Here is a 13,494-nt window from a genome sequence, read left to right as displayed (position 1 = left end):
AATTTTTTTCTAAAGTATTCATCTGTTATAAACTCTTTTTTGTTGTTTGTTAGAAACTCAACTATGGTGATGCTTTGAGGTTATCTCAGAACCTTTCCTCTTAAAAAAAAAAATCTTAAAATCTCTTAGTTAAATCAGTTTTTCTTCTCTCACCAGAGGCACAAAGGACAGCTTAATCTCCTATTAACTTGAGGGGGGGAAAGTACTCAGAAAGATTAAATAAGTTGCCAAAGATGGCACTGTCCTTTTAATGTCGGTGCTTTTTCTAAGTGTATGTAGGCTACTTTTGTGATTGGAAAGAGTCCTTGGGGATAGCTTTTATACTTCTTAGTAACTCCTTTATACATCTGCAGTGTATCTAAAAAGCATTTCTAATGTTGCCCGTATTTATAATCTATTCTGGTTACTTTCAGGTGCGGCTAAATCAAGTCCGGCATCTAAGCCGGGATCTACACCTTCTCGTCCCTCATCAGCCAAACGGGCTTCGTCCAGCGGCTCAGCATCCAAATCTGATAAAGATTTAGAAACACAGGTCATACAGCTTAATGAACAGGTAACCCCTCAGCCCTGGCCCTGTCTCTGAGAGGGGAGGGACCAAACACCTGTAGGCCTGAGATAAGGGAGGGCAGGTGAGGGAATCTGGTTCCAAATGATTAAGAATGAAAGGAATCGTTCAGGCGGATGGAACCAGCGGTCCGCCAGGAATATAAGACGTTAGTCGAAAATCCCAAAGCTGTACATTAAGACAGAAGGACAGATGACTCAGCCCCAGGTAAATGCGGGTTTGTAGGCAGCATCCCCCTCCCCCACACCTCAGTGCCTGTCCGGAGCTCCAGGCCAGACTCTGGACTGTCTGCCCACTTCTGGCCGGTCGAGATAGCATTCATGACTTTAGTCTCTCTTCCTCCTTCCTTTCCTGCACAAGCTATTTGTTAAGCTTGTTCTGTGTGACAGACTTGGTACTTGGTGCTAATATAATGGTAGTGAGATAGCTAACTCTACCCCCCCCCCCCCCCCAGAGCTTACAGCAGTTGTACGGGGTAGGTGATCGTGCAAACGAAAGCGAGAACCTAATGCTTGCCACGACAGCAGATGTTTGATGCCACAGAAGCACTGACCCCAATACTGGGGGATCAGAAGGCCACGGTTGTGGTTGAAGTCGAAGAACTTTCCTTTTCGTCTAACATTCTTCATGGTTATGGTAGATCTAGCTCTGCTGCCTTTGAAAATTTCCATATAAAAGTTTAGGTATGCTTTCTACCTAACGATAGCTAATTTTGCCTGAGATTATATGTAGCTTAGAGGTAATAAAACGATTGGTAGCATGAGGCCCACTGAATAAGCCACCCGCCCTGACCCTGAGTTGCAGAGTCTTTTATCCTGGCTACTCCCACTACCCGGAGAGGAGCCTCTATTCAAGGTTCTTAGGCTGTTCCCAGCCAAGTGGCTGGGCCATTCCCAATGATTAATCGGATTCCTGATGAGCCAGCAAGAGTCTGGAAACCATTTTTGAGATAATTGTATATTTGCAATCAAGAATCTAGTTTAAAAGCAGGCAGCTGCTTAGCTAGGGTATTTCTTTACAGTTCTGATCACTTTAATGAAAATAGTGAAACCTTAAGTTATCCAATGGGCAGGACTTTGATTTAGAAACTCTGGAATGTTCTAATTACCTGCTCTTTCTCAGTTTGAGCCCATATGGTATTCCCAGTAATGAGTTTTTCTCACATAAAAGGCAGGTACGACAGCCATAATGAGCCTCGGGCCACATGCCTAAGGCTCAGAGCAAATCAGAGTAGACCTAAAGAGATTCAGGCGTGGGTCTATAATGCTTTAGATTTATAACCCTTTTCTCATAGAAACCCAAGTTCTTTTGATATCTTGATTATCTCATGTTTTGTCATGATTTCTCTCCTCCCTGTTGTTTCCCCTCTACCACACCCTGGTCTCCAAACTTCCAACCCAAAGTATAACCACACAGAAACCTCAAGCCCCTTCCTGCCCCTCTGCCATTCAGCCTTAGTCCACCAGACCCACTGCCTCTCCTTGGGGCTGGCTCTACACTCATTAGCTGTCCGTTTACACAAAGAGCCTCCCATCCCCAAGGAACCCAGACCTCATCCTACCATCCAAAATGTCACTCTAGAGAGGGGAGAGGGAGAAGAAAGGAACTTCCCAATGGTCCTGTAATTCCTTTATTACTTCCAAAGGGCTTCACTCCCCCACCTATCCCCTGATGCATTTACATCAAGGAGGAGTGAGTGTGCCCATCTCTTCCCCTCCCCAGTCCCTCAGAGCGAAGGTTATACACACCCCAGATTGTGAGCATTCATTCAACTGTTTACTGAACACTTACCCAGACCCATTTGCATGGTTATCTATTATTGCCCCCTCCATTTTCTGCCCTTGTAACCTGCAGGGTGGCTCCCTAAAGCTGATGGGTAGCCGCAGAGGCATTGCTGTGTTGGGACTCAGGACTCTAGGACGAGGAAATGCCTAGGCTGGAGAGTGAATTACATGTCGTAATAGAGAAAGTGACGAGTGCCATAAACTTGAAGAATTCTACTTTTCTTGGCCTCCTGCCTCTATTCAGGCAGTCTCCCATGACATGCTATAAAAGTACTACTGTGCTAGACAATTCCAATGATAGAAATGAATCAAAAGGGGAGAAAAAGACATAACTGAAATAATTAGGGGCCATTTATGGCAAGTGGGTTAGCAAACAGGAAGTAGGGTGGAGTCACCACTGCACTCAGGGACCCCTGGGGGCTGGAGAGTGGGCGTCAGTTGGCTTGGATGGATGCTGGGGCTTGGGCGGCCTCCCTAGGAGGACATGCAGTGTGCAGACGCTGAGGGAGGGGAGAACTGGGAGAAGAGAACGTCCCCCCTCTTGTCTCTCCCTCTTGACTTACTGAAGGGCCCATCCCCAGCATCCTCTCCACCACTTAGGCTTCTGGTTTGATACATGAGGGTGCGGGTGGCATCACTCTGCATGAGTGTGACCGTGAACATGGACTCTCCTTTGCCAGTTGGCTATCCTCATATACTTGGGCCTCTATCACTTTTGACCAGGGATGTCTATAGCTGTGTATCTATTGCCTGGCGATCTGGAATACCACCCAACGCCAACCTGGAGTGGATATTTCTACAAAAGCCTCAGCTCTTTGCACATTGTACAGACCAAAGCACCCTCGAGAGGCAGACAAACCTAGTTTCCATGGGTTGAAGTACTCCAGAGACCCTTCTTGCCTCCTTCAGGGAGCGCTGACAGACTCAAGACTCCTCAACTGCCAGAGATCTGTCCACTGGCACCAATGCAGGCTTCAGAGGGATTCTGTGGCCAAGCCTGGGGAGGAGGGTGGTTTGTTGTAAAGCAAGGAAGGATTTCTAGAAAAAGGGAAGTTTTCTTTTTCCTGGACTTGAGGCTGCTGGTTGCCTTCCTTTCTTAGAAATATCCCAACCATAGCATCATCAAAAATAAAAGTGAAAGCTAGGGAAAGCTGCTTTTTGAGCAGCGGGTGAGGGAGGCAGTGAGGTGAACTCTGAGGGGCCATATCCCCAAGGCCTACGCTGGGTGTGCAGGAAGGGGACTGACACTGCAGATGTTTGGTAGGCGTTTGATAAATAGCATGTCCAAAGGCCCAGGATTACTAGAGAAGACAATTTCCCATTCCAAATGTCATTTTTGGAAATTCCGTTAGGGTGATTTTTTAATACACTGAATGAGAGATTTCACCTGATGGAGACCATGAAAGATTCAATTTACCTCCTGACAAATATTGTCTGTGTAAATATAAATGCACAAGGGGCTAAAAAAAAGGGCTTCTCGGGAAGCAGGAACAGGGTCATGGTTTAGGCCTGTAGCTACTGTGCTCGTAGGAGTGGGGCACTGTCAGCTTTCCTTCAGCCCGGGTGACACTGCCTCACTGCTGGCTCCTTCCCTGGCGCCATCTCCGTAATCACTGTGAGAGGCCACCCAGCCCTGGGAGGTCCTGGAACCAGCATCCCAGGGAAAAAGGGAACAAGGGCTATTATTCGGAGGGAATGGGGCTTCCTTCTTGTAGTCTTCCCCCTATTTCCTGCGATGTCCCCAAAGCTAGAACCAGAGGAATTGAAACAGATCCACTGAACCACGCTTTCAGTCTTGCCCAGTTTCCCTCATGGAGCTAAGACCCAGTTTCTCAGTAGAAAGACTTTGCCTAGTGTGGCTCAGGAACATTTACGAAGGGCTCCACAACAAAATATGGTTACCTGAAGAAAGTAGGTCCTTAGAATACATCTCAAGTAACCACAGTGCTCTGCTTCCCCTCTTTGCAGAGGCTGGACAGAGTAGAAGGATGTGCCCTAGTCTGTGTTAAGAGAGGAGGAAAGCTCATTCAGGGTCTGGACGCAACCACCTTGAGCAGAACAATCCCTCGGACAGTGGTTATGAACACTCAGTTGGCAGAGGGAAGGACTAGTGTGTTGTTGAAGTTGGACGTTGTGGCCCAGGCTCAAGCTCCATTGCCTAGGAGTCATTTTGGCACATCTGTCTTTGCATGTTTCACATGTTATAGGCAGGTGTAGTTGGTCACATTTTTTTTACTGGATTTTGGGGGAATTTTCTTTCCACCCTCACTCCCTTGCAGGTACATTCATTAAAACTTGCCCTTGAAGGTGTGGAAAAGGAAAGGGATTTCTACTTTGGCAAGTTGAGAGAGATTGAGCTACTCTGTCAAGAGCATGGGCAGGAAAACGACGACCTCGTGCAGCGACTAATGGAAGTCCTCTATGCTTCGGAAGAACACGTAAGTGTGAGGAGAGCCCTTGACTCTTGGCTTCTAAAGCGATGTTCTTGGTCAAGGTACAGCAGTCTGTGTGTCTTCGGGTGCTGCCCTGGGATCCCTGAGGATTATGACTCCTCCTGTGCATGTGCTATTCCCACAGGAATAAGTGTCATCATCATCGTGATCCATTGACCCTGCTTGTGGGATGTGTGTTCATGAATTAATCTGGGAAGAGATGAGTGGATGGGGGTGGGAGGGGGAGAGTAGGAGGAATGATTGAGAAAACTAGGTTTATGCAGCCAGATCTTAAGTGGTTTGCAGCTCTGAGCAGATGAGCAATAAAAGTAGATGTAAGGATTCTTCATGACAGATCAGAGTATGGTTAGAGGAGGAATTAGTCTAAGTGTTTTTCGCATCCCCGCGAGCCTGACGGTTTTTATTTCAGAGCCGGTTGTCTCGGTTACTCATTGCCAGCACAGACCGGTGCTGTACAGCAGCCCTCAGTTGAAAAACGCTTTTAGAATTCACTGCGGGGAAGACCTGGCTGTCGGGCTTGCTACTCAGGAGCATGAGGAAGGCGGGGACCCGGGAGGTGGATCCATCCTGGTGATGGAAAGCAGGTGTGAGGAGCAGCAGAGGACCAAAACTCTCAAGAATCAAGGAGGGGAAGGGAAGGGAAGGCAAGGCGGGAGAAGAAGTCTGCCAGTGCAGGGAATGAGGGGCCCCGGCACCAAGACAAGCGTGGGAGCCTGAAGGAGCATCACCTTCTACAGAGCCGCCCTGTGGAAGATGCAGAAGAGTAGGCAGGGGCCTCAAGCTCTTCCTGAGGCTGTGTTGAAACTGGTGGAAGAGTCTGACTCTGTTGGCCCAGGAGGCCTGGGGCTGCACCCAGAGCCCGGTGGTCGAGTTGCGTGTGTTAGCACTTGGACAGAATGGAACAAGTCACCGGCAAGGGTACTTTATGACTTATTCCGGCCCAGTACCAGACAAATGTTTACTCCACGTAAGATTTGGAATTCGAGGGATGAAATCCAAGGTTTGAGGCCTCTCCACTTTTTTCATTCCTCACCCTCCCCCCCCCCCACTTTTTTTTTTTAAGCTTTTTTCTCAGTTATCATTGGCTCAGACTATAGATCTTGAAGTCCTGGGACGCTGCCTTGCCAGGTCCCAGAGGCAGCGATGGCTCCACAAAATATGGTTCTCCGTATTTTCAGATCTGATGGCAGAAACCTCCGGTTGATGTCTAGTGTGCCCGCACCACCCTGAGTGCTTGGTAGTCTATCAGGTACTATGTGAATTACAGTTATTCTCTTCACAAGCTTGTGGGAGGCTAAATCCAATGCAGTCTCCCCAGCACTGTGTAGCTCAAGGACCAGGCCCACTGAGGGAGGACGGCAGCGTGCAGGGCCAGATCTATCCCGCCCTGTGCTGTCGGCAGGAGGAAAACCCTTGCGATGGTCACCTCAAGCCAGATCTTGTCCCCAGTCTCCCCAGACGGAGTCCTTGTACAGGGGCGCTCTCAAACTCCCAAATTCAGAGTTGACACGGGCCACTGAATGCTGGTGGCAGCAGCCGATAGGCAGGGCTGCCCCAGGGGAGATTCCTGCCTTCTTAGTGTGCTCCTGCCTGAGTGCCTATTCTTCAGGAAAACACAGATGAGCCCTACGTGGACATTTCAGGTACAGGTGTTTGCTGGAGAGGCCTCTTTAAGTCTTTATTTGATGGTGGCTGGCCTTTGATTCTCCGAGTCAGACGATCCTAGAATAGAATGTTTGGAAGATACAGAAATGCAGATAGCAGGGCGTGTGCAGCAGTAAACAGGCGCAGTTCAGTTCACAGTTGTAGAAACTTAATGGGAGGTTCCAGAGCAGATCACCTGACATCTCTCCAGTGCCTCTCTTTATCATTTTCAGGATCTTTTCCCTCACGGGCCACAGGTATCTCGGCTTTATTCATTGGTTAACTGCCGCCCTGTCCATCTGTCAGCTGAGGTGTACCTGCTGGTACAAACGGGCAACTTATTTCCTGAGGCACTGTCACAGAAGCCCCTGTTAAGTGACCTAACGATTCCTCCCCCCTCACCCAAGAGCTCTTAGGAAGAGCTTATGTTTCTGTCACTGGAGGAAGCATGGGGTGTGCGTAAAGGGGACAGAGCCACTGCCTCAGTGAGGCAGGCAGACGGGGCACCACTGACTGGAGTATGTTGGAGTAGGATACATGTGATCACAGACACATAAATTTGGGTGGTGATCACGGACCAGGAGCCTGGAGAGACAGCAAAGACTTACTTGACAGAGAAGAGGACGTTTGTGTGGGCTTCAAAGAACGACTAGGACCCTCAGCAGTCCTGGAGCTAAGGCAGGGAGAGGATTTTTCAGGCAGAGAAAACAGCATGGACAGAGGCCAGAGGAAAGAATGGCTGGATGAGGCTGGGGTGCGTGGGGGCAGCTGAGCCTGTACATCTAGGAAGGAGGGGGCCTTCGGTGCTTCTTCAAGACCCTTCCACCTTTCTTTGCCCCCATTTTCTTCCTGTTGTAGGCAAGAGCCTTCTTCAGTACTGCCTTCCATCTTCTATAATTATCATAAGAATAAGGAACTCTAAGGATACAGCTAAACATTCAGAAAGATGTGATGGATTGATATACAAATATTAGAATTAAGCAGGTGGCACTCCAGGGCATTGGTCATATATCTGGAATAAGTTTTGTCTGGCCTCCTGCTTGCATGTGTGTTTGTTTTCTGGTATGGGGTGTAAGAAGACAGGTTTTTTTCTGTGAGCCAGCCTACACGGTATCGTGTGAGGTGGGAGCACTCAGCTGTGCTATGCAGTGTAACTGCCTCAGAATTAAAGATTCGTCTGCAGACTTTCAGACCACCTTGGCTTGTACCCCTAGCATTAGCAATCCATTGGTAAGCTGGGAGGTTTGCTCTTTATCCCAGTAAGAGGGGCCTGGGGGCTGCAGTTCCTGCAGATGGAGGGCATCACAATGGGGCCCTGTGACTGAGGGAACTGCCCTCGACGAGCTGGAGACCACAAAGCCTCCTGGCTGGGCAAGTATAAACGGGAGGCCAGGGGTGAGGTCTGATCGTAGAGGTTCCCGGTCCTACAGCTTGGTACAGGTTCACAGTATTTGAATCCAAGCTTTGACGTTCCGTCCTGGGTTAACTCCCAGTTGTGATGTGAGCAAATAAGATTTTCTGTAAAATGTCATACGGATCCTCCTTTTTGAGATCTTCCATGCAGCCTAACACGCGCAAAACAGGTAAGAAAAGTACTCTTGAGACCTGCTGAAATCCTAGCAGTGTGAAATGAAGGCACCACACTAGCATTGAACGGTTAGGATGATGGATGAATTAACATCCCTGACCCATAGAGTGGATGGGAACTCAGCCAGAGAGGCAGCTGTGCAGCCAGCCAGTGAGCCCGCACACACGCGCATACACTCGGGGCTGCAGCTTGTAACCTGATGGAAGCATGAACAAGGATGGAAAGCTTAGAGGAGTGATTGGTTCTGGGGTGAAGGCAGGGAGAAGAGGGGTCAGCCAGGAACACTGGCAGAACAGACACTTGCGAGTTCCCAGGTCACCAGTCTGGGTAAAGTCCCACGACCACTAGATTTCTTTTTTGCCCCCAGACAAGAGCAAGAGCACTTACTGGGAAAAGCCAGTGACAGTCCCCACAAGAATGGCACTCGCCGTTGAGGCACGAACTTTCAGAGCAGAGAGGAGCAGGGCAGTGGGCAGCTGCCATGAGGGCCCGGGAGCAAGTGGGGGGTGGGTAGGGCCAAAGGATGGCATTGTGCAGGCAGAGTAGGGTGTTGGACCTTCACGCTTCAGAGGCGGGCGAGCTGTGGGTGCTGCTGATAGGGTGTGGTCCTGGGCACAGAGAGAGCTGACCGTTTGTAAGTAACAGGCTCTGGACACCGAGCCAGAAAGGGACAGAGCTAGATTTGAACTAGGGTCCTCAGTTTGATGGCCCTTTGTACTGCTGTCCCAGAAAAGGTGACTTGTTAAAACTTTTTCACTTCTAGAATATATTTCAGAGAGTTCTCCCACCAAGAAGTACTAATTGCAGCTCACACAAGTATGTGTTATGAATCAAACACTGTTCTGTACCTACCTTGACTTCTCTGTTGAATTCAAGGACTCCACTGACTCCTCGATCAGTGAAACTTATGGAAAACTGTTTAACGGGTACTCCTGTTACAATCCCCCATTTTACAGATGGGAAAACTGAGGCACTGGGCAGTTAAGTTACATGCCCAGAGTCACCCAGCTGGTAAAGAGCAGAGCCAGGATATGAACTCCAGAGCCCGTGTTTAGAACCTTGACATTTTACTGCCTCTCAGAAAATATGCAGCATGGGACCTTGGCTGAGAGTCTCAAATCCTCTGTTGTTTTGTCCTCAGGGATTTCTTCCTTTCAACACAACCTGCACTGAGTTCTGAAATAAGTGAGGTAGGACACAAATGGATGAGGCCCTTTTGGTGCCTTGAGTAACCTCAGGACCCAGTGGCAGAAGCCACAGTGTGGAGACAAGATGACAAGCCCAAGTTTTATAGCCAAGCTGGAAACAAAGCACTACAAGACCAGGGAAAGAAAGAACTGTGGCTCAGGGGAGAAGACTGACTACGGTCGGTTGGATTGGCTTGTCCTAAGCGCAGGGAACAGACCTGAAGGCAGGGGTCTCTGGCTAAGAAAGGAGTGCATGTGCCTGCTGTGAGGGGCCACATGCGTGGCTCTAGGTCCCTGCGTGCCTTCTTGAAGGAGCCATCGGCGGTACTCATTAGCCACACTCCCTCTGCTTGGGTAATAAGAGCAGCTTATTCTCTGTGAGGTCACAATATCAACGAGCTGACTAGGGTTGATGCTCCCTGGAGTTGGCGTTCGTGGGGTCAGGCAAATCAATGACTAGGTCTTTTGGAGCCAAGCAGGACACCTCACCCCTCCAGGTCCTGGTCAGTGAAGGACGCACCAAGGCCTCACTTTCCCAGAGCAGAGTCCTTGAGCTACAGCTGCTGAGCCCCCCTGGTGGAAAAGCCCCCCAAACCCGTGTGTCTTCCTTGCCTTACCACCGCAACCAGCCGGGTCCGTGCATCAGAGTAGTAACAGATCACAGCACGGGGTCTGCTTCAGGTGGACATACTACTAGGGCAGGACAGGGAAGGAATCAGAAGCTCCACGTCCCCGGCCCGTGGGGTCGGGTGAGACCCGGGGCCCAGTGCTGTCTCACAGTGGGTTCCCTCGTGGTTGTCAGGATGCTTGTGAGGCAGTGCATTCGGTTCTCTTTCACAAGGGCAGGAGAGTAGGAAACATCTTCTATGAAGAGGTCTTTCCAAGACAGAAGGAGTGTTTGGTGCGCAGACCCTGACACGTGTGTTCTCGAATGACCTGTCCGTTGAACAGTCTGGGTGCGCGCATTGGCTCCTGGGAGCGGGGAAGCGCCTGGGGGGCCCGTGTGCCTACGCCCATGCCCCCCCCCACCCCCAGCCTGAAGATGCCGTCCTGGGCAGGGGTCGTGGGGCTGTGGCCTCTGCAGGGCCGCCCACACGTCCATCATTCCAGCCGAAACCTCTCCCCCTGTGCTGTAGGAGGGTCACCCGGAAGAGCCGGAGGCAGAGGAACAAGTCCACGAACAGCAGCCCCAGCAGCAGGAAGAGTACTGAAGGGTCCTGGCAGCTCTCAACTTCGACTTTGCGTGGGAACTTTTCTTCTGGAGAAACGTGTGGCCTCAAGCTCAACAGAAACCAGTTGTTCCCAGTCTGCCGTTAACACCAACGCACTGTTGCATACGCCAGCCACGGCGCTCGGTTCCCGTTTCCTTTGCCAAGACCCATTAGCAGCCGGCCGTGTGGCGGCCTACCTGAGAGATCGTGGGGTCACACATCTTCTACTTCACTTGGCTGCTTGAGATTGATTCTGCTCTTTTCATTTCTTTCCAGAACAACTCTCCCCACCCCACTACCACCCACACCCCCTTTTTATCCTGGTGTGAAACAATGGTAATTTGATATATGGTATTTATATTGGCATTTCTCAACCCAGTGTCACTAGATGTCACACATTTGTGGTGCTTTGATGTTTGCAAGTCTAACCTCTGAACATAAATTTGGTCAAATAATAAATTGGAACAAAGGGAAAGAGATACTTGATATGAAAGCCATAAGGACAGTGACTTGTTTTATAGGGAAAACCAGTTTCTCCCTCTACTCCCAACACTTAAGGGAAAAAAAAGAATCAAAACTAGGACTTCAGGGCCCAGTGTTTCTCCCTGAGCATGTTAGACAAACTCACAGTTAGTTTTGAAAGACATTCACTCAAGGACAACACCATCTCAACTTAGCTCTCCAACTGCTTGCCCCCCCCCCCCCCCCCCCCAGGTTCTCATGCTATTTTCTTTCTCAGGGTCCTCTTTGGTGGGCAGCCCCTCTCCCTGTAAGCTGTCAGTCAGCTACAGTCCAGAGGGGGTCTGCGTAGGTCCCGGTCCTCCTGCCTCTCTCTGGGTCTCCGCCCAAAGCCTGTCCTCCACGCTAGGGGACTCCTCCTGTAGAATGCCCTGAGGGTGTGCGGCCCGAGCGCGTGCGCGTGAGCGTCAGGGTTCCGCAGTGAGCTGCACACTCACCGGAAGTGAAGACCACCTTACTAGGAGCATCATTCCAAGGGAGACACCAGCTTCCCAAGTCTGGTGTTGACACTGGAATGACAGCACAGGAAACTCTAGGAGTCCCAATACCTTCTGGAATAAGGAATCTCCCCTCGTTCATACTGTGGCCCTCCTTGTCATTGACCTTTGATATCCTTGGCAATTCATAAAGAGAGGAAACATTAATGAATTAAAAGCATTCCTTATTTTTTTAACAAATATTTGCACATTTTCTTAGTATCTTTCCAAATCTGCCTCTTTTATTCCTTTGACAGATGGTATCCCTTCCTGGATCATTCATTTCACTTGGTTTCTAACTTCAGATTTACTTCACTTGTTATTTGACTTAGCAGGTGCAAGCCAAACAAGTGTGCCCACCCCACTTGCCTCTTAACTGAAAAGCTTAAAATAAATTTCTGAATTATGTATCCTAAAGCTTTGACATTTCTTTATTAATTGATGAACTAATTCTCAATTCCACCACTGAAGCTTTCCACCAAAAGAAGTCTTCTCAAAATCTTTTGCAGCAACGTGGTATCTGAGTTACATGTGAAAGAGTGCTTGTATTTTTGAGGTTATTACAACACACTGTGCAGAATTGGACAGAGGTTCTGTGGTATCTGGTTTCCCTTTCTTCTCTCTCCTGCTTGCTCTGCACAACAGCGGCAGCTCATTTCTCTCAGGCTGGAAAGCCTGGCTCTCGGCAGTGACATCCCTCCCACACCTGGTTACAGGTAGTGGTTGTGCTATACGCGGCATCATGCTTAATGGTGTGGTCCCCTCCTGGCCTTTTGTCCTGAGTTTCCTTGTCAAAAAATAGCTTTTGTAAAGAGGCACAGTAATTCCATGCCGATGATACTCCAGTGGTTCCTAGGCAGTTCCTGGCCGGCCCTGGACATCTCAGTAATACCCAGTGCCACGGGGAGTGAGACCCAGACTCCTGTCATGTGGGTGATTGTGTGATCACTGTGCAACTGGCCTCAGGCTCACAAGTGACCACTGCTCTGTCCCCAACAGCCCCAGCCTTCTCAGCTGGAAAAACATACTGGCCCGATACCTTCCCCTTCCCCAGGGGTCATACTTCATTCTCCATGAGAGAGCCTTGGAGCCAACTATTCATTGATTTAGAAAAGAGCTACAAGTTCTTCTTTCTGTCGCCATCTGAAACCTCTTCCATTGTGCCGTATCGCACGTGACATCATGGATGCTTCGGGAAATCTTTAACAGCTAGCTCGGTCTTCTTTGGCTGCACCCCTGTTTCTGTGCAGACCGCGTCTCCTTTACCAGGGCTCCTCCTTCCTCCCTGAGAACTGCACCCCATCATTCTCCCATCCCAGCATCCAGGGCATGCCGTACTCCATGGCCCCCTATCGCGCATCCTCATGCTGGGCTGTGAAGTACCCCTTCGTGTGCTCCCCCTCCCTCTCAGAAGCCAGACTTCGTTCTTAGTCACACACCTGTGGCTGGTTATAGCACTTCTGCTGCTCATGTCAGATAGGAAGTGATTGAAGCAGGGGGCAGAGAGAGCGAGCCCCTCTTCTTTCTAAGCAGAAAAGCAGAAAAAGAAAAGACAAACACCTTGACCAGAGAGAAGTAAACTCCAGAAGGGAACCAAGAACTCCTCCCTTCCCTGGTGAGTATTTCCATTATTCCGTTAAGGTTTAATATGCATTCAGATTACTTTTACTAAATAGTACACCATAAAGCTTTTGTTATATATTAAATGTAAACTGAAAGGAATGTAAACATATGTATTGTTAATTATAAATATAGATAAGTAATGACATAATAGATGAAAAAGTCTTATTCAGATGTATCTCATTCATTTTACATTACCCGCCTACTGTCGCATGGTAGAATAGTTTTTTTGTCTCTGAATATGTGAATAACTTGACTTGCGTTTATCTTTTTACATATTTAATAAAAAAAAAAGTATATGTTAAAAGGACTGGATTTACAGATTCTTAAATTTTTATGCTAGAGTTTGCTTCTCAGTGAGCATGTGTGTATGAATAGGCTGTTTTCATCGATTCACACAACTACCCACATTTTAGGATGATTTACAGGGGGTGGGGCGGGGGCGTG

At 49.0% G+C, this 13,494-nt stretch overlaps 1 protein-coding gene across 5 annotated transcripts in view; it reads left to right on the top strand.

The window, feature by feature from the left end:
- The window catches only part of MAPRE2 (microtubule associated protein RP/EB family member 2), a 158,916-nt gene extending 147,072 nt beyond the window's left edge, over window positions 1–11,844 (top strand). For all 5 annotated transcript variants that reach the window (XM_030292303.1, XM_030292300.2, XM_030292304.2 and 2 more), the window contains 3 exons: window positions 414–553; window positions 4,629–4,787; window positions 10,358–11,844. In XM_030292303.1, coding sequence (XP_030148163.1) covers window positions 414–553; window positions 4,629–4,787; window positions 10,358–10,432 — 374 coding nt within the window. In that variant the 3' untranslated portion in view covers window positions 10,433–11,844. The remainder of the gene's footprint in view (window positions 1–413; window positions 554–4,628; window positions 4,788–10,357) is intronic.
- Window positions 11,845–13,494: the final 1,650 nt, after the last annotated feature.

Source organism: Lynx canadensis, chromosome D3 (genome assembly GCF_007474595.2).
Source record: "Lynx canadensis isolate LIC74 chromosome D3, mLynCan4.pri.v2, whole genome shotgun sequence".
In the NCBI taxonomy this organism is placed as follows: Eukaryota; Metazoa; Chordata; class Mammalia; order Carnivora; family Felidae; genus Lynx; species Lynx canadensis.
Note: the sequence above shows the minus strand (reverse complement) of the source record. Positions and strands in the feature narration are given on the sequence as shown.